This window comes from Camelus ferus, chromosome 9, assembly GCF_009834535.1.
Source record: "Camelus ferus isolate YT-003-E chromosome 9, BCGSAC_Cfer_1.0, whole genome shotgun sequence".
Lineage (NCBI taxonomy): Eukaryota > Metazoa > Chordata > Mammalia > Artiodactyla > Camelidae > Camelus > Camelus ferus.
In genome coordinates this window covers 20,009,652-20,029,422 of record NC_045704.1, presented here as the reverse complement: position 1 = coordinate 20,029,422, position 19,771 = coordinate 20,009,652, and the positions used below count along the sequence as shown (strand labels likewise).

Here is a 19,771-nt window from a genome sequence, read left to right as displayed (position 1 = left end):
GGCTTAGAAAATTAAAATCAACTGAATTGGACTCAATCCTCTGCTCACTCTGTGTCCCTTCCTTGCCACTTCCCAGCATTCCCCCTCTGTTACTGCCACCTGTGGTGCCAGGATTACTGCTGGAAGCATGTGCTGACCTCTCAGCTTCTCACTCACCCAGCTGTCGATTCTCCCCACAATCATTTCAATGCAACCCAAAGGAGTGAAATTCATTGGTAAACCTGATTGCTTTCCTGCACCTCTTGAACCAACCATTGAGAATGTAATTCTTGATTGCCCAGGTTGAGGTCACAAACCCGGTCTTGAGTCTAAGAATCAGGTTAAGTCAGACCATATGGGCTGAATAAAGGAAAAGTTACGTCCCCTAAGGAAAACTGGGTTTGTGTTATAAAAAGAAGAGGGTGTGGATCTAGGGCATGAAAAACAATTCATATACTGTATTCCTCTGCTGACACCTTACTCACATCTTTCTTTTCCAGCTTTTCCTTTTTCCAACCCCTGCAGATGAGCCCACTCTCCTTCATGTCCCTCACTGTTACCCCACCATGATTCTTTCAGAGCCCCTTTGCCTGTAGCCAGTGGTGTATCACATTACTGATGAGGTGGGTGTGGTCCACCCTAGGTGCATATAAGGTTGGATTTTCCTCATATACTTCAACCTAAGCAATATATTGCAGCAGATTCAATGCAGAAGCAGATGTGAGACTCCAGCTATCTTCTATGAAGCCAGATTGCTGCAAGTAATGAATCCTTCCTTATCCTGCTCTATGGCTTGGCTGTGTCTTTTGATTTGACACCCATCAAACCCAATTTTTCCTCTTTGGGCCATGCTTCCTCATTTGTGAGGTGTGGATCACAGTGTTTCTACCTCCTGGGACTACTGGCGTGATTCATTCCACCCTCAGCTCTCCTGGATTGATGTTCTCCACCCAGCCAGTCCTGGGCACCAAGGAACCATCGGCTCCTCCAGCTTCCAGATCATTTATATTTAATCTGATAATTGATAAAAACCTCCCATCTTTCCACTTATTTCCCACCTGTTATTTGTTCCCGTCTCCTTTCTGACTTCTTTTGGATTGAATATTTTTTATGATTCCACTTTATCTCCCTTGTAGATAATTAGCAATAACTCTTTGTTTTGTTGGTTTAGTGGTTGCTTTAGGCCTGAGAGTGCACATCTTCCACTTACCACATTATCCATTAAAGTGATATTATATTACTTTCCATAGAATTTTGGAAACTTTACAATAGTTATTTTCCATTTACTTCTCTTCTCCTAGCCTTTGTGCTACTGTTGTCATACAAGGTGCTTCTATAACTGTTTATAAGTATAATATACCTTAATATATACAACCTTAACTTCATTGTTTTTAGTTTTGCTCAAACAGTAATTTGTATTTTGGTGAGAATTAAATAATAAGAAAATAGTCTTACATGTTAACCCTGTAGTTATCATCTCTGGTGCTCTTCATTCTTTGGGTAGATCAAGATTTCTTTTTGTTACCCAAACACACATAAACTAGGCCTCTTGAATTTTCCCTTTCACTGACTAATATTCTGTTCATCTTTTTTTAAAGCTTGTTTTCTTTGTGTCTATCCTAGCACCTCAAACAGCATCTGGCACACAGTAGGTGCTTTCTAATCGGATACCACAGGGCAGAATTCCTCACACAAATACACATCCATTAGTCTAATCCTCACAGCCTGCCACACACGCTATCACACCACGATCCTACTCCACTATCCACCAGTCAGTCCCTTTCTCTCATTGCACATTCTCATATGCAAATGTCACACATACAATAACACAATCACACACATGGTCACGGTAATGCACCAGACTCACCCCAATACACAGAGTTTTGCATAGTTACTCTTACAGAAACACATACATACACACACAATGCGACAGAATCAAAGGATCGCGCACCAACTCACAGTCAGGTGACAGAAACTTAAATAAATACCTAAAATATAAACATCCTTGTTCTTAGAGGGTATAGAGTCAGGTTAAAGAGCTGAAGGGGTGTCTGGAAGAAGTGTAATTAGGGAAAGCCTCTTGGATATGTGACATTTGTCAGAATGTAGGGAGTAAGGGAATTTTGAAGATACCTGGTAGAAGACCCATTTTAGGAAAACGGGGACACATTGACACCCACTGTCACCAAATCACAAATACAGGAACCGTATGCAAAGTACAACACTCTCTGCCCTGACCCCTCCCCTCCTGTCTTCAAAGTAAACCTTTCTCTGGGCAAGAACGCCCTAGAGGAGGTGGTACTGGGCCGAAGCATAATGCACCTGCGCACTCAACTCTCTGCTGCCCCACCACACTTTTTTCGGGTCCCTCAGCTCCAATATAGAAACTCGCTCCTCACCCTCTTTACGTAGACGCGTGCGCACTAGCCGCGCCCACACACCAACCCCGCCCCCTGCGGCTTTTAATTCTCCGCGGGGTTGCTAAGGGAGGTGAACAGAGCGCTTGTGCCTGCGCACTTCAGTCCCAGGCCGACTGGTGTGACGCTCGGCGGACCCTGGTTCGGAGCTGGGAGGAATCGATTGGGACGTCCAGCCTCCGCTGCAGGGCCAGGGAGAGGTCGGCGTGGCCGGAGCCGGGGCAGATGGGGCGGTGTTACGCGCTCCCAGCGGAGCGGAGCTGTGGCAGTTAACTCTGCTGCGCCGGGGCCTTTTCTGGTCAGGACTACATTTCCCAGTGGCCCTCGCGAGCACTGGGCCCGCGGCCCCTTTGTGTCCTCCGGAGGCCGAGGCGCTTCTTTCCGGGCCCGCAGAGGCTGGGTTCCACCAGATTCGGGGCAGGAGGTGGGCCCGAGAGGAGGTCACCCGAGCCTTCCGGGCAGGGACCCGGTCTTCCGGCAGTTCAGTTGAGCAGGTAGGAAGTGGGTTGAGGAGTGGACCGTGGGTCACCCGGACGTCGTTCCCCGGGCCTTCTCTGTGACTCTGCGTGAGACGGTGGTTGATACCTTCGGTCCGTGAGCCTGTCACCCGATGTGCCTTTTCACATGGTATCTGTGTGACTGTGGGTGCGAGTGAGCCGATGGTTGGTGCCACAGAGTGTGAGACTGTGAGTCGGGGTGGGAGGGACTCTCTGTCCCCCACTGTTCCTGTATCCTCGGCCTCTGTGACTGGAGTGTGTGAGTGAGACCATCGGTTTTGATACTCTAGTATTTGAGGCTTGGGGCTTTGGGAGAGGGTGACAGTGTGAGACTGCCCGTATCCATGGCCGCTGACTGATTTGTGTAAGATGGTGGTTGGCGCTGTAGTTTTTAAGAATCTGTGAGTGAGTGTGTGTGTGAGTGTGAGTGTGTGTGTGGCGGGGGAGGGGGTCGGAGAACTGAGACTGCCACCAGTATCTAAGCTAGCCAAGTGATGCCAGTGTGCCGCCAAGTGATGCCAGTGTGCCACCAAGTTTCAGAACCATTGATCTACTGGAGAGATGAAAGTAGAGTCAGAAAGACCTTTACCTGATTTTGGTGCTGTTATTTATTAGCTGTGTTTCTTTATGCAAACGATTGCATTAATCGGAGTCTTTTGTTTGTAAAATCTAGAAAATCTGTTGTTAAAATAATAAATCTACAAGTGATGTAGGGACCCGTCTCCATTATGCTTTCTCTCCATTGGAGGGAAGGGTGCAACAGAAGGAAAGAGAAGCCAAAAAATTCTAGGCTGGTGATTCTGAATGCTGCAAGGAAAGCCTAGTTTCTCACCTTCTCTTCCCCATCTCACTCATCTAAGGACACTGCCATTTCCCTATAAAAGGGCCAAGGGGAGGAAAGAATGGCTGTTGGACTTCTTAAAGCTATGTACCAGGTGAGTTGGTGTTTTCCCTTTTCTGAAATATTTTCTTGCTTTTCAAGACAAGCAGACATTAATTGTCCTTCTGTGGAAACTTTTCTGGATAACCAATCATGTCACTTCTTAAACCCTCCAATAGATTCCCACCTCATTCAGGATAAATGCCGAAGTCCTTGCCTTGGCCTACAAGGCCCTACATAATCTGGTCCCTGGCTGTGCCTCTGACCTCATCTAATTTTTCTCACTCTGTCTGACTCACTCACTCAGTTCCAGTTACACTAACTTCCTTCTACCGAGTTGATTATATTCTCAACTCATAGCCTTGCACTTACTGTTCTGTCTGCTTAGAATGCTGTTCCCCCAGATACAGACCAACTTCAGTCTCTGTCCAAATGTTCATTCATTAAGCAAATTTTTATTAAGCACCTAATTAACTAAGAGTGCTTAGTCCTTGTCTTCCTCTCTGCTGTAGCTACACTCAGTCATTTGTTGATCACATCTAGTCTCATGGCTTTAAATACCATCTATATGCCAACGACTACCAAATTGTATACAGCCCAGAACTCTTGTCCAGAAATCCAGACTTATATATCCACCTACCTTCTCAGTATCTTCATTTGGTTGTGGAATGGACACCTCAAATTCAAATGTCTCAAACTGAGTGAAATGAGCCATTGGAAGTTTTGGGGCATAGGAGTGGTATGATCTGATTCCCATTAAGGATCACTCTGGTTGCTATTGAGAATAAGTTGAAAGGACAAAAACAGGAAAATCAGTTAGAAAACTCTTACATACTTCCCCATCTCAGATGTTCAAGCTAAAAGTCTTCTATCAGGAAGTTCTGTTTGTCCTACTTGCAAAACATACCCAGAATCTGAGCACTTTTTACTACCACCAGTTTCCATTCTGGCCTAAACCATCATCTCACCTGGATTATTGCTGTGCTCTCCTAACTTGTCTCTTAATTTACACCCTTACTGCCTTTAGTCTATTCTCAACAGAGCAGCCAAAGTGATCCTGTTAATATTACATCATATTATGTCATTCCTCTTCATTGCAGGGAGGGAATTAATAGAAAGTATAGACAACTCTTTCAAATAGTTTAGTAGTAGGGGAAGAAGAAATATGGGTGGTAACTGAAGGAGAAACTGTGGTCAAGGTTTTTTTTTAAGATGGGTGTATGTCTGTGGGCTGATGTGAAAGATTCGCTAGAAAGGGAAATTGAAGATGAAAAGGAGAGAGGAGGGAATTGTTTGGACACTGCTTAAGTAGCTGAGACGAGCTGAGGTCTGCTGTATAAGTGGAGGGGTTGGCCTTTGCTAGGAAGGTGGGCTGTTCATTTACAATAATAGGATCAACTCAGAGTATATGGGCACAGATGCAAGTTGATGTGTAGATGTGGGAGTTCATGGAAGTTCTCTTAGAATGGCTTTTATTTTTTCAGTGAAACAAAACAAGATCTTTAGCTGAGTATAACGATGAGGAAGGAGGTATTGACTATTTGAGGAGAGAGAAGTATCAAATGATGGTTTAGGAGAGTGGGGAAATGAATGGACTAAAGAAATGTATCATGTAAATAGATAGAAATGTATCATTTTGGCCCACTGGAAGTTAGTGATCATGAATATAATGTGAGACCATTTAGCATGGTTGGTTTGAGTTCTCCAGCAAAGTTCAACTGTGCAGGGTACAGAAAAAGAGTATGCTGAGTGATGCGTGTGGTTTAACCAGGTGAGTACAGTGAAGTCAGAGGGGGCAGGGAAGTTGAGGGTGTATGCTTGGGGATGGTTATAACAAATGGTTGTTCTAGGAATTGAAGGTACATGGGGATGAGGAACAGTGAAAACACGGTAAGATCAACGATTTGTAAGTTCTAGTGGGGGCAAAGGATTATCCTAATTAGGGTACCAAGAGGGCAAAAATTGGAATATAGGAAGTGGAAGTGAGAGTGGGAAAGTTGAGATTATGGAGGGTTTGGTACTTACAACAAGGTCCAGGGCATGATTGTGGAAGTGAGTGACTGTAGAAATGTGGAGGATGAGATTACTGGAGGAGAGAGGGGGTCAGAGAACTGAGAGGCCAGGTTGTTGGGAGGTTTATTTATATGGATACTGAAATGACCAAAGATTATGTATAATGGGAGTAGCATTGAAGAGCGTGACGGTGAGCCAGATGCTGAAGGGTTCAAGGAATGACAGAATTGGTATCTATGAGGATTCGGCAGATAACTAAAATAAGGAGGGATAGTGGCCTGATTTCATGAGACTGAAAACTAAGTGTCTTTTAGGGAAGAGGGTTGAGTAATGGTATGGAAACAAGTATAAGGAGCAAAGAGGTTACCTACCTCACCTCCGCGTGCTGTGGTACAAGGGATGTGAGAAATAAGACAGTCACCTCATGACAGGGCTTCAGGGGAACTAGTCTTCTCCGCTGGGAGCCATGTTTCTATGAAAGGGCAAAAAAGTGAAGGAAACTGTTGACTTTCTATAGACTGGTTTGATTATAATTATGAATGGATCTTGAAACCAAGTATTGGGTTAGAAGTCAAATATTTTAAGAGGTTCTTTGTTAGAGGTCAAATATTTTAAGGTTAAAATTTAAGCATTGTAATTATTTTCATTGATTGTATAAATTAACTCAAGGAATCAGTGAAAAAATGTGTGTCATATAAAAAAAATTATACATTTGTTATACATATTTACATAAGCTAAGGAAAACATTTTTGGAAGCATGTATACATATGAACCAAACCTTAACAGGAGCATTTCTGCAATATATGAGGGATGGTATTGCTAGAGTGGAGAGGGAGTAATTCACAAACTACTGCATATAATTAAATAAGAAAAAAAGTAACTGAGTGTTGAAAAACACTTTAAGAATTTTTACTTTGTAGAGAAATTTTTTAAACTATGACAAAATTGTGTCAAATGCACAATAAAAAAGTTCTTCTGCCTTGACAGATTCACCTCTTCTAATTCTGTAAAAAAAATTTATGTGTGTGTATATATATATATGTGTGTATGTGTGTGTATGTATATGTATATTTATATGTGTGTATATATATCCACACACATAATGTATGTTAGTTTATCAAGTGGTCACATTATAGAAACCTGGCACACAGCTGAATCATAGCATAGCTCCAAGTTTCTAAGAACTTTGCTCAGTTCCTATAGGCAGAAGCAGTATTATGAGTGGTATAGTCATTTCTTTACACAAAATTTAGGTAGTCTGGATTGAAGTATTTGAATTTTAGTGGAGTTGATGATTTGTTTTGCTTGGTCTAGCACCATTTCTGGAGATACAGCAAGCACTTTCTGGTCTCATTTTTGACCCTCTTACGCCTTCTTGAACTTTCCAAACCATTCATTCATTAATCCAGCTTATTCAGCAGATATTTGAATGCCTCATGTGTGCCAGATACTGTTCTGTAACTGAGGATATAGCAGTGACCAAAACGAAAACATACTCTGCTCTCATGAACTTTACACTTTAGTGGAGGTGGGGGGCAGACAATAAATAACAAAATAATTAATGATAATGGAGAAAAATAGGGGAATAGGGAACTGGGGTAAGAGTGTTGCTACTTTTGTACAGAATGATCTGAGAAGTACAAAGGCCTTGAAGGGGAACATGCTTGACATATTTGAGGATGTAACATCTGAGAGTCCCAGTGCCTGGGGCACAGCGAAGGAGGTGAGTATGGAAAGAGATGAGGTTATTTCACTTTATTTATTTATTTATTTCCTTTAAGGAGTTGGTGACCTTCAGGGATGTGGCTGTAGACTTCTCCCGAGAGGAGTGGGATTGCCTAAATTCTTCTCAAAGGCATCTGTACAGTAATGTGATGTTGGAGAACTACAGGATCTTGGTATCACTGGGTAAGAATATCTTCTTGCATAAATGAGCCTCTACTCATAATGGGCACTTTGCTCCCACCATTGTGAATTTTTGGATAGCATCTGGTGTGCAGTCAAGCACAAGGTCTGCTGCCTGTGCTAAAGTAACAGATTAATATTTGTGGAGTTGGCAGTAAACAGGTCTATTATTAATCTATGTCAGAAGCTGCAGCCTCGCTGTCCTTTGAATATGTGTCCTTATCACATTCTTCTCTGGCTTACTATAAGCTCCCTCTTCCCTGATGATCAAAGAACTGGGTGTGAATTGCGGGATATCTACAGCATGAGCAAATTCTTTTTCTTTTCATATATACAGGACTTTGCTTTTCTAAACCAAGTGTGATATTATTGTTGGAACAAGGGAAGGAGCCCTGGATGGTGAAGAGAGAGCTGACAAAAGGCTTGTGCTCAGGTGAGTGAGGAGAAAATAGGCAGGCAGAAACCTTTGGAGGTGACAGCCCAGCTTAACTCAAAGGTATCACCTCTTCACTCTTCCTTGTTGTTGACATGTTCTCAAATATTCTAGGTATCAGTAGAAACTTGAGTCCTTTTAGGGTGTTCTCCCAAAGTTATTATTCTAAACTTTCTCTCCTTTCACACTTTGCCCTCTCTTATCTGTTCTCTGAGTCTTATACCTTCCCAGTTCCATAAGTCTCTTCCAGCTTAAACTTTTGAGCTCTACAGACATCTATAACTGAAGTAACAAGTTCAAATCCTGACACTTACTTGCAGTGAAAGTTTGGGCAAGTTACTTAACTTGTCTGTGCCTTTGTTTTGTCATCTGTAAAATGGGATAATATTTTTAAAGTGCTTTCAACAGTACCTATCTCATACTCTAAGCTCAAAAGCTGTTAGCTACTACTTTATAGTAGAAGTAGTGTACCTCTAAATGCCTCATTTTTCTCTTAATGGTCAGTTCATTCATTCCTTTAACCAACATTTATTGAATTTGTACTTTAAACAGGGTACTTGGAAGATGCTGTGATGCTATACATTTATAAAAATAATCAAATAATTGATAGACTTGTGGCAGAGGTGTAATATAGCTATAAATGGCATACGTGAAAAGAAAGTTGACATAAAGGAAGTTCAGAGAGGTGAGAGGGGACTCTGGTTAACTGGGAACATGATTGTCTTTAACAAAAACAGGTTAGAAGCTAGAAAACATTTGAGGGAGAAGAGATTAAGAGTTTAGCTTTGTGGTGTAGGAAGGATTTTCAGATAGACATAGGAAGCATTAAGGTAAAATGGAGGACTAAAGTTCAGAAGAAGATTGGGGTCATTGTAAATATCTCTGTCAACACCACTCCCCAACTCACCCACACTCCCACCCCCAACCACTACCTCCCCCCAGCGTTTTATGTTTTTATTCAGTTTCCTAAGAAAAACTTTTGATGTGGAACTGTAGTATCAGAGAATATATGGCTAGATTTTATTTATTTATTATTGTTATTAAATAAACCACACACACATATAAATACATATTAGCCTATATATATAGCTTAAGTAATATAACAAAAACACATGCACCTACTTCTTAACTTGGGAAATAGAACATTGTCAATGCTATTTTAGGCCCTTGAGGGCCCCTGCCTAGTGATGTGCCACCCCCTACCCTTGGCCCATCCCTATCCTAGGGAACTACTAGGGTAACCACTATCCTACAATTTGCTTATCATTTCTTGACTTTTCTTTATAGTTGTGCCATATATCCCTAAACAAAACATTTATATTTATATATTTTCAATTTTTTATGTGTAGAAATATACTATGCATATAATTCTGACTTTTTTCCAACTCAAAATTATATTCCTGAGATTCATCCATGTTGATTTTAGTAGCTATTTTTTATTGAATTTTTTTTCTGTTGAAATATAATGTATTCCACTGTGTAAATGTATCCATTCTCCAATGGATTTGTTATTTGTTATTCTCCAGCATTTGTTATTGGTTATTTGAGTTATTTCAGCTTTATGTTATAAATGTTACTGCTGTGAACCTTACTACATGTGACAGCTGGTACACATATGCTAGAGCTTTTACAGAGACTATAGCCAGGAATTTACTGGATAATGCTATTTTACCTTCCAGAGTACTGGTACTAATTTGCATTTCTAACAGTTGTATGTGAGAGTGTTCATTGCTCCACACTCAGAATTGACAAATACTAAAATTTTTGCAAACTTGGTGGGTGTGAAATATTATCTCCTTATACTTGTCACCTGACTGTCCTTGATGAATATAAAAATTTGGCTTCTTTTTATGTTTATAAATTGCTATTTGGATTTCCTTTTCTCTGAAGTGTCTGCTCAAGTCCTTTGTTCAATTTTGGGAATACATAAATATATAAATAAATATATATATAGAGAGAGAAGTAGAGTTGATATACAATATTATAATAGTTTCAGATGTACAACATAGTGATTCAGTATTTTTATAGATTATACTCTATTTAAAGTTATTATAAAGTATTGGCTATATTCCCTGTGCTCAATATATCCTTGCTGTTTATTTATTTTATACATAGTAGTTTTGTATCTCTTAATCTCCTACCCCTGTCCTGCCCCTCCCTGATACTCTCTCCCCACTGTTAACCACTAGTTTGTTTTCTATATCTGTTTTTGTTTTCTTATATTCATTTGCTTGTTTTATTTTTTGGATTCCACATATAAGTGATAATATATAGTATTTGTCTTTCTCTGACCTATTTCTCTTAAGTATAATACACTCCAAGTATACTAGGGTTCCCTCTTCTCCACATCCTCGCCAGCATTTGTTATTTATGGTCCTTTTGATGCTAGCCATTCTGACAGGTGTGAAGTAATACCTCATTGTGGTTTTGTGTCATATTATATATATATATAATGAATATATATATTTAATTGAACTATAGTTGATTTATAATATGTTAGTTTCAGGTATATAGCAAAGTGATGCAGACAGATACATACATTCTTTTTCAGATTCTTTCCATTATAGGTTTTTATAAGATTTTGAATATAGTTCCCTGTGCTATACAGTAAATCCTTGTTACCTATTTTATATATAGTGGTGTGTATTTTTTAATCCCATATTCCCAATTTATGCCTTTCCCCTTTTCTCCTTTGGTAACCATAGTTTTTTTCCTATGTCTATGAGTCTTGTTTCTGTTTCAAATAAGTTCCTTTGTATTATTGTTTAGTTTTCTCATGTAAGCAATATCATATAATATTTGTGTTTCTCTGTCTGACTTGCTTCATTTAGTATGATATTCTCTGGGTCCATCCATGTTGCTGCAAATGGCAATATTTTATTCTTTCTTATGGCTGAGTAATATTCCATTGTATGTATGTATACACACACCACATCTTTGTATGTATATGTGTATATATATATATACACACACACACCACATCTTTTCCCATTTATCTGTTGACGGACACTTAGGTTGCTTCCATGTCTTGGCTGTTGTAAATAGTGCTGCTATTAACATTGGGATGCATGTATCTTTTCAAATTAGAGTTTTTTCTGGATATATACCCAGGAGTGGGATTGCTGGATCATATAGTAAGTCCATTTTTAGTTTTCTAAGAAACCTCCATACTGTTTTCCATAGTGGCTGCACTAAACTACATTCCCACCAACAGTGTAGGAGGGTTCCCTTTTCTCCACACCCTTTCCAGCATTTATCATTTGTAGACTTTTGAATTTTGGCCATTCTGACTGGTGTGAGGTGATACCTCATTGTAGTTTTGATTTGCATTTCTCTGATAATTAGCATTATTGAGCATTTTTTCATGTACCTGTTGGCCATTTGTATGTCTTCATTGGAGAATTGCTTGTTTAAGTCTTCTGCCCATTTTTGGATTGGGTTGTTTGTTTTTTTCTTACTAAGTTGTATGAGCTGTTTATATCTTCTGGAAATTAAGTCCTTGTCAGTCTCATCTTTTGCAAATATTTTCTCCCATTCTGTAGGTTGTCTTTTTGTTTTGCTTATGGTTTCTTTTGCTTTGAAAAAGCTTGTAAGTTTAATTAGGTCCCATTTGTTTATTTTTCTTTTATTTCTATTGCTTGGGTAGCTTGCCCTAGGAGAACATTGCTGAGATTTATGTTGGATAATGTTTTGCCTAAGTTTTCTTCTAAGAGGTTTATAGTGTCTTGTCTTCTGTTTAAGTCTTTTAGCCATTTTGAGTTTATTTTTTTGTATGGTGTGAGGGAGTGTTCTAACTACATTGATTTACATGTAGTTGTCCAGTTTTCCCAACACCATTTGCTGTCTTCACTCCATTGTATGTTCTTGCCTCCTTTGTCAAAGATTAATTGACCAAAAGTTTGTGAGTTTATTTCTGGGCTCTCTATTCTGTTCCATTGATCCATATGTCTGTTTTTGTACCAGTATCATGCTGTTTTGATTACTGTAGCTCTGTAGTATTGTCTGAAGTCTGGGAGGGTTATTCCTCCAGCTTCATTCTTTTTCTTAAGTAATGCTTTGGCAATTCTGGGTCTTTTTTGATTCCATATAAATTTAAGGATTATTTGTTCTAGTTCTGTGAAAAATGTCTTGGGTAATTTGATAGGGATGGCATTAAATCTGTAGATTGCTTTGGGTAGTGGAGCCATTTTAACAATATTTATTATTCCAACCCAAGAACATGAGATATCTTTCCATTTCTTCAAATCATCTTTAATTTCCTTACTCAGTGTTTTTTAGTTCTCCACATATAAGCCTTTCACTTCCTCGGTCAGATTTAGTCCTAAGTATTTTATTTTTTTGGATGCTATTTTAAAAGGGATTGTTTCTTTACTTCCTTTTCCTGTTGATTCATTGTTAGTGTAAAGAAATGCCACTGATTTCTGTATGTTAATCCTGTATCCTGCTACCTTGCTGAATTCTTTTATTAGCTCTAGTAGTTTTTGTTTGGAGACTTTAGGGTTTTCTATATTTAGTATCATGTCATCTACATATTATGACAGTTTTACCTCTTCTTTTCCAATTTAGATCCCTTTTATTTATTTTCTTGCCTAATTGCTATGGCTAGGACTTCCAATAATATATTGAATAGAAGTGGTGAGAGTGGGCATCCTTGTCTTATTCCAGATTTTAGTGGAAAGGCTTTCAGCTTCTCAGTGTTGAGTATTATGCTGGCTGTAGGTTTGTTATAAATAGGTTTTATTATGTTGAGATTTGTTCCCTCTATACCCATTTTGGTAAGAGTTTTTACATAAATGAGTGTTGAATTTTATCAGATGCTTTTTCTGCATCTATTGAGATGACCATATGATTTTTGTCCTTTCTCTTGTTGATGTGGTGTATCATGTTGATTGATTTGCATATGTGGAACCATCCTTGTGTCCCTGGGATGAACCCAACTTGATCATGGTGTATGATCTTTTTTATGTGTTGTTGGATTCTCTTTGCTAATATTTTGTTGAGGATTTTTGCATCTGTGTTCATTAACAATATTGGCATATAGCTTTCTTTTTTGGTAGTGTCTTTGGCTTTGGTATCAGGGTGATGATAGCTTCATAGAATGAGTTTGGGAGTATTCCCTCCTTTTTAATCTTTTGGAAGAGTTTGAGAAGGATTGGTATGAGCTCTTTGTATGTTTGATAGAATTTCCCAGTGAAGCCATCTGGTCTTGGACTTCTATTTGCAGGGAGCTTTTTTATTGCTGATTCTATTTCACTTCTAGTGATTGGTCTGTTCAAATGATCTGTTTTTTGTTGATTCAGTTTTGGTGGGCTGTATGTTTCTAGAAACTTGGCCATTTCTTATAAGTTGTCCAATTTATTGCCATATAGTTGTTCATAGTATTCTCTTACGGTTTTTTGTATTTCTGTGTTGTTGGTTGTCTCCAATTTCATTTCTTATTTTGTTTATTTGTGTCCTCTCTCTTTTCTTCTTGGTGAGCCTGGCCAGAGATTTGTTGATTTTGTTTACTCTTTCAAAAAACTAGCTCTTGCTTTGATTGATTTTTTGTTCTATTGTTTTTTAATCTCTATTTTATTTATTTCCTCCCTGATCTTTACTTTCCTTTTGCTGACTTTAGGTTTTGTTTGTTCTTCTTTTTCTAATTATTTTAGGTGCTAGGTTAGATTGTTCATTTGAGATTGTCCTTCTTTTCTGAGGAAGGCCTATATCGCTATGAACTTCCCTCTTAGGACTGCTTTTGCTGCATCCCATAGATTTTGTGCAGTTGTGTTTTCATTGTCATTTGTCTCAAGGTATTTTTACATTTCTTCTTTGATTTCATCATTGACCCATTGGTTTTTTAGTAGCATGTTGTTTAGTCTCCATGCTGTCTTTTTTTTTTTTTTTTTTTTTTGTCATTTGTTTTTCTGTGGTTGATTTCTAGTTTCATAGAATTAAAAAAAAAAATCTTGCAGTGAGTTTGTCAAACTGCAAAATCTGAGAGGACAGTGCTCCACAAGATTGCAGTTATTTTAGACACCTGCTGAAAGTTGGTGATCCTCAGGGCCACCCTCATTTCTGACCACCTGGCCACAAATTTGGGAGTGCCTACAATCTCCCTCAGGTTTGATAATTCACTAAGAATTACAGAACTCAGGCAAGCTCTATATTATGATTACAGCTTTATTGTAACAAAACAATACAAATCAGAACTAGACAAAAGAAGAGACACCAAGGGCAAAGTCTGGGAGGGTGGCAAATATGAAGCTTCTGTTGTCCTCAGGGCCCCCAGGCATCTTGATACTCAAAAGAATATTGCCAACTAGGGGAGCTCTCTTGGCTTCAATATCTAGAGTTTGCTTTTTGGGACAGTGGGGTAGGGGTGGGGTTTTTTCATTTGCTTTTGGTTTTGTTTTGTTTTGTTTCGTTATGTAGGTATGACTGAGTGGATCATAAACCAATTTGACTCAGTCTCCAGCCTTCCTTCCTTTCCCAAAAGTCAGACTGATATCATGGTGGCTTAAAGCTCCAACTCTCTAGTCATGTGGTTGGTCTTTCCAGCATGGCTAGCCTTCAGCCTGAGTCATCTTGTTAGCCAAACTATCTAGGGGCTCATCATAAGTCACCTTACTAGTATTAAGTATCAGGTGTGGTCCAAGGGGCTCACGATGAGTAACAAAGACATTACTTCCAGGAGTTCAGAGGGTTTAGAGGTTACCTCCTGGGAAAAAGGAACAAAGGCCTGCCAGATTCTTCATTATGCAGTTCTTTTAAAAAAATCACAATAGGCTCTGACTGTGATTGAATGGACATAATATGTAAGTTTAGTGAGACTTAGTGGCTTTACATTGTGGATTCCTCATATATAAAAGCAAATTAAAAGATATTTCTTTTAATGATTACTATTATTAGCTGTTGTTTTATTATTTTTGTGACATTTCTTAACTAATATATTCCAAACTACATGTGTTATTATGAAAGTGTATTTTATTATTTTTCAGTGTATTCATACTGAACAAGTTGATTTTTATTATAACCTGTAATATCATGTGGTATTAATGTTCTCAGCCCTGACTTTTTCTTGTTTACTTTTGCTTCTTCTTAATCTTCTTTGGTTTCTTCTCTTTTCCTAAATATCTTAATGTTGGAGTGCTCCAGGGTTTGTTCCTTGCTCCCTTCTCTTCTCTTAACCTACACACATTCTCTTGGTAATATAGTCTCTTTAAATACCAAGTATATGCTGGCAGCTCCCAATTTAAAAATCTCTATCTTTTGTGTGTGTGTGTGTGTGGTATAATTGACTTATAGTATTAAATTAGCTTCAGGTATACATCAATCATAGTGATTCAGAATTTTTATAGATTATACTCCATTTATAGTTACTACAAAATATTAGCTATATTCCTTGTGCTATATACTGTATCCTTGTAGGTTATTTATTTTGTACATAGTAGTTTGTACCTCTTAATCCTCTACCCCTATGTTGCCCCTCCCTGCTTCCCTTTCATCACTGGTAACTATCAGTTTGTTCTCTGTATCTGTGAGTCTATTTATTTTTTCTTATATTTGTTTGTTTTAGTTTTTAAATTCCATATATAAGTGATAACATATTCTCTGACACTTTACTAAGCATAATATCCTCTAGGTCCATCCATGTTGTTGCAAATGGCAAAATTTTATTCTTTTTTATGACTGAGTAGTAGTCCACTGTGTGTGTGTGTGTGTGTGTGTGTACCACATGCTCTTTATCCATTCATCTGTTAATAGAAATTTAGCTTGCTTCCATATCTTTGCTACTGTAAATAATACTCCTCTGAACATTGGGTTGCATGTATCTTTTTGAATTAGTGTTTTCATTTTCTTCAGATATATATCTAGGAGTGGAATTGCTGAATCATATGACAGTTCTATTTTTAGTATTTTGAGTTACCTGTGTACTGTTTTCCCTAGTGGCTGTCCTAGTTTACATTCCCACCAACAGTATTCTAGGGTTCCCTTTTCACCACACCCTCACCAACATTTGTTATTTGTGGCCTTTCTGATGATAGCCATTCTGACATGTATGAAATGATATCTGTTGTGGTTTTGATTTGCATTTCTCTGATGATTAGTGATGTTGAGCATCTTTTTATGTCCCTGTTGGCCATCTTCTTTGGTATATCTTCTTCAGAGAAATGTCTATTCAGGTCTTTTACCCATTCTTTTAATCAAGTTGTTTTTTTTTTTTTAATACTGAGTTGTGTGTCCTGTTTATATATATTATGGATATTAATGCCTTATCATAGACTGCTATCTTAAACTTAGTCTCATGTGTCCATCTGCCTTCTCCACATTTCCATTTCAAAGTCTAAAAGACATATTAAATTTATAGTATTTCAAACTGAGCTCTGGATCTTCCATACCTCACTGCCTACATCTGCTATATCCATAGCCTTTCTCATCAATGTTGATGGCTATTCCATCCTTTTGTTGTTTAGAACATAAACTTTGAAAGCATGCTTGTCTGTCTCTTTCTTGTCACAGTCTATATCCAGTCTGTAAGGATATCCTCTTGGCTTTTCCTACAAAATACACCTAGACTCTGACCACCTCTCTGTACCTCCACTGATATCTCTCTGGTCTGAATCATTACCATCTCTCATGTTGATTGCTACAATAATAGGTCCCCTTGCTTCTCCCCTTGCTTTCCACCTTCCAGTATTTTCATTAAACCGTAACTAGACATCACTTCTATACACTTAACACTTCAGTGGTTCTCCATCTCACTCAGAGTAAAAGCTATATCCCTTAGGAGACCTATAAAACTTAAATAATCTGATTATCCTTTACCTCCTGACTTCATCTTCTACTACGTAGTCCTCTCCAGGCACACTGGCTTTCTTACTATTCCTCAAAGAAACCAAACATGCTTCTACTTTTAGGCTATTTCTTCTTCCCAGAATGTTCTTTCTCCAGATGTCTAAGTGACTAACTTTTTTTTACTTCCTTCACATCTTTGCTTTAATGTTAACTTTTTAATGATTCCTACCTTTGACTTCGCCAAACTCCTGATCTCTCTTATCCTACTTTTCTTTTGGCATAGACTTAAGTGCCTTCTAACATACAATAAAATTTACTTATTTAACATTTATTTCCTATCTCCTCCAAGAACATAAGGTCCATGTAGTTAAGGATCTTTGTTTTGTTTACTCTGATATCAAAAGCATCTAGAACAGTACCTGGCACAAGTTTCAATGAATGTTCTTGAAAGAAGCAACTAGACGAATGGAGATTATTTGAATTCCTGTATTATCCATACATGCATAAAATTAGAACCAGGTCCAACCACCTATGTAATTCCTTCTTGACCTGATAGTTACCTTGTTGATGTTCTTAATAATTCTCATCATTCCTTCTCAAGTTTCTGTATGACCTATTTTCAGTTTATGTTCTTATACACATCAGAACTAGAAAAGCTCGTGTTCTTGTGGGCATTATTTGCTATTAAATTCACAAACCTCACTTTATGAATGTACCTTCATAAATGTACCTTCTGGTACATAGTAGAGGAGACATTTTTTTTATTATTATTATTTTTCAGACTGGGACTCTATGTGTGAAACTAAACAATTAAACCCAAAGCGGGACATTTATGAAGCACAGTCATCTCAGAAGGTAATAAAAAAACTTACAAGCAATGGCCTTGAGTACTCCAGTTTGAGAGAAGAATGGAAATGTGAAGGCCATTTTGAGAGGCAAACAGTGAATCAGAAGGCATGCTTCAAGGAAGAGACAATCACTCATGAAGAAGCCTCTGCTGATGAAAGGGGACAAGAATATAGCAAAACTTGGGGAAGTTTCCATCCAAGCACACTACTTCATACACCACATATAATCCCCAAAGAGGAGAAAGTAGTTACACATAATACACATAAAAGCTTTAAAAAAAAGTTAATGGGCATTAAGCCCAAGACTATCTATACAGAGAAGAAACTTTTGAAATGTAATGACTGTGAAAAAGTTTTCAGCCAGAGCTCATCCCTTACTCTTCATCAAAGAATACATACTGGAGAGAAACCCTATAAATGTGTAGAATGTGGGAAAGCCTTCAGCCAGAGATCAAATCTTGTTCAACATCAGAGGATTCATACTGGAGAGAAGCCCTATGAATGTAAGGAATGTAGGAAGGCCTTCAGTCAGAATGCACACCTAGTTCAACATCTAAGAGTTCATACTGGAGAAAAACCTTACGAATGCAAGGTGTGTAGGAAAGCCTTCAGCCAGTTTGCTTACCTTGCTCAACATCAGAGAGTTCATACTGGAGAGAAACCCTATGAATGTATTGAATGTGGGAAGGCTTTTAGCAATAGATCATCTATTGCTCAACACCAGAGAGTTCATACTGGTGAGAAACCTTATGAATGTAATGTCTGTGGGAAAGCATTTAGCCTTCGTGCATACCTTACTGTACATCAGAGAATACATACTGGAGAGAGACCCTATGAATGCAAGGAATGTGGGAAAGCTTTCAGCCAGAATTCACACCTTGCTCAACATCAGAGAATTCATACTGGAGAAAAACCTTATAAATGCCAGGAATGTAGGAAAGCATTCAGCCAGATTGCCTACCTTGCTCAACATCAGAGAGTTCATACTGGAGAGAAACCCTATGAATGTATTAAATGTGGGAAGGCTTTTAGCAATGATTCATCCCTTACTCAGCATCAGAGAGTTCATACTGGAGAAAAGCCTTATGAATGTAATGTTTGTGGAAAGGCTTTTAGTTACTGTGGGTCCCTTGCCCAACACCAGAGAATTCATACTGGAGAGAGACCCTATGAATGTAAGGAATGCAAGAAAACCTTCAGGCAACATGCACACCTTGCTCATCATCAGAGAATCCATCTTGGGGAGTCACTCTCACCACCCAATCCAGTCAGTCACCAAGTCCTATAGACTCTCATTAGTACTTCTGGAATTTATACTCATTTTCTCCATCTCTAATGTTGCCTTCCTAGTCTTAAGTTTTGTCTTACCGGATCACTGCTATAGCTTTCTAACAGGTTTCTAACAGCTTTCTGATCCAACCTCTGGTCCCGTTAAATTCATTTCCCACCATGCATCCAAACTGATCTTTTTGAAGTGTAAGAATACACATATCACTGCCTCCAGTTAGAAGTTTTTTTTGGCTTGCTGTTGTTCTTAAGCTAACGTTCAGTCTTTTAAACTGTCTATGAGGAACTTCTTTGATTCTTGTTTTGTTTGTTTCTTTTTTGAGCACAGGTGAACACCATAATTGGCAATGTCTGATTCTTATATACCTTTCCGCCTTATTTTATTCCAGTCTCCCTCTCTGGGCACTAGGCACTTCCCAAGACTAAGAGCTTAGATTCTGGGAAATCATAGCTCTACTACTACTGTGGCTTTGTGTGACTGAGTAATTTGCTTGACTTATCTAAACCTCAGGGTTTTCTTTAATTCTTAAAATAGGGATAATAAAGGATATTGTAGAAATGTGAGTATTAAATGAAGTAGTCTCTATTGTAGATTGGTGCATATTAAGTAAGAAATTTGCATGTAAAGTACTTAACGTAGTGCATCAAATATTGCAAATATTCAATTAAATAATAATAGCTAACATGTATTGAGTGCTTACTAGGCACTAGGCACTGTTCTCCATACTCAACAT

General features: G+C 38.4%; 1 protein-coding gene across 2 annotated transcripts; it reads left to right on the top strand.

Moving 5' to 3' along the window:
- Positions 1-2,755: 2,755 nt before the first annotated feature.
- Positions 2,756-19,596, top strand: ZNF570 (zinc finger protein 570). 2 transcript variants are annotated; one of them, XM_032488025.1, is made up of 5 exons: positions 2,756-2,890; positions 3,754-3,828; positions 7,568-7,694; positions 8,029-8,124; positions 17,684-19,596. In XM_032488025.1, the coding sequence occupies exons 2-5, from the start codon at positions 3,796-3,798 to the stop codon at positions 19,036-19,038; spliced, it is 1,611 nt and encodes a 536-aa protein (XP_032343916.1). In that variant the 5' UTR covers positions 2,756-2,890; positions 3,754-3,795; the 3' UTR covers positions 19,039-19,596. The 2 variants fall into 2 exon arrangements, with proteins under 2 accessions (XP_032343916.1, XP_006180474.1); XM_006180412.3 differs by having other exon boundaries at positions 2,760-2,986.
- The last annotated feature ends 175 nt before the right edge of the window (positions 19,597-19,771 follow it).

Bases quoted from the DNA above. Each gene is read 5' to 3' on its own strand.
- ZNF570 (XM_032488025.1), top strand. From the start codon at position 3,796: ATGGCTGTTGGACTTCTTAAAGCTATGTACCAG. The intron at 3,829-7,567 runs GTGAGTTGGTGT...ATTTCCTTTAAG, and splicing joins TTCTTAAAGCTATGTACCAG to GAGTTGGTGACCTTCAGGGA. The intron at 8,125-17,683 runs GTGAGTGAGGAG...ATTATTTTTCAG, and splicing joins GACAAAAGGCTTGTGCTCAG to ACTGGGACTCTATGTGTGAA.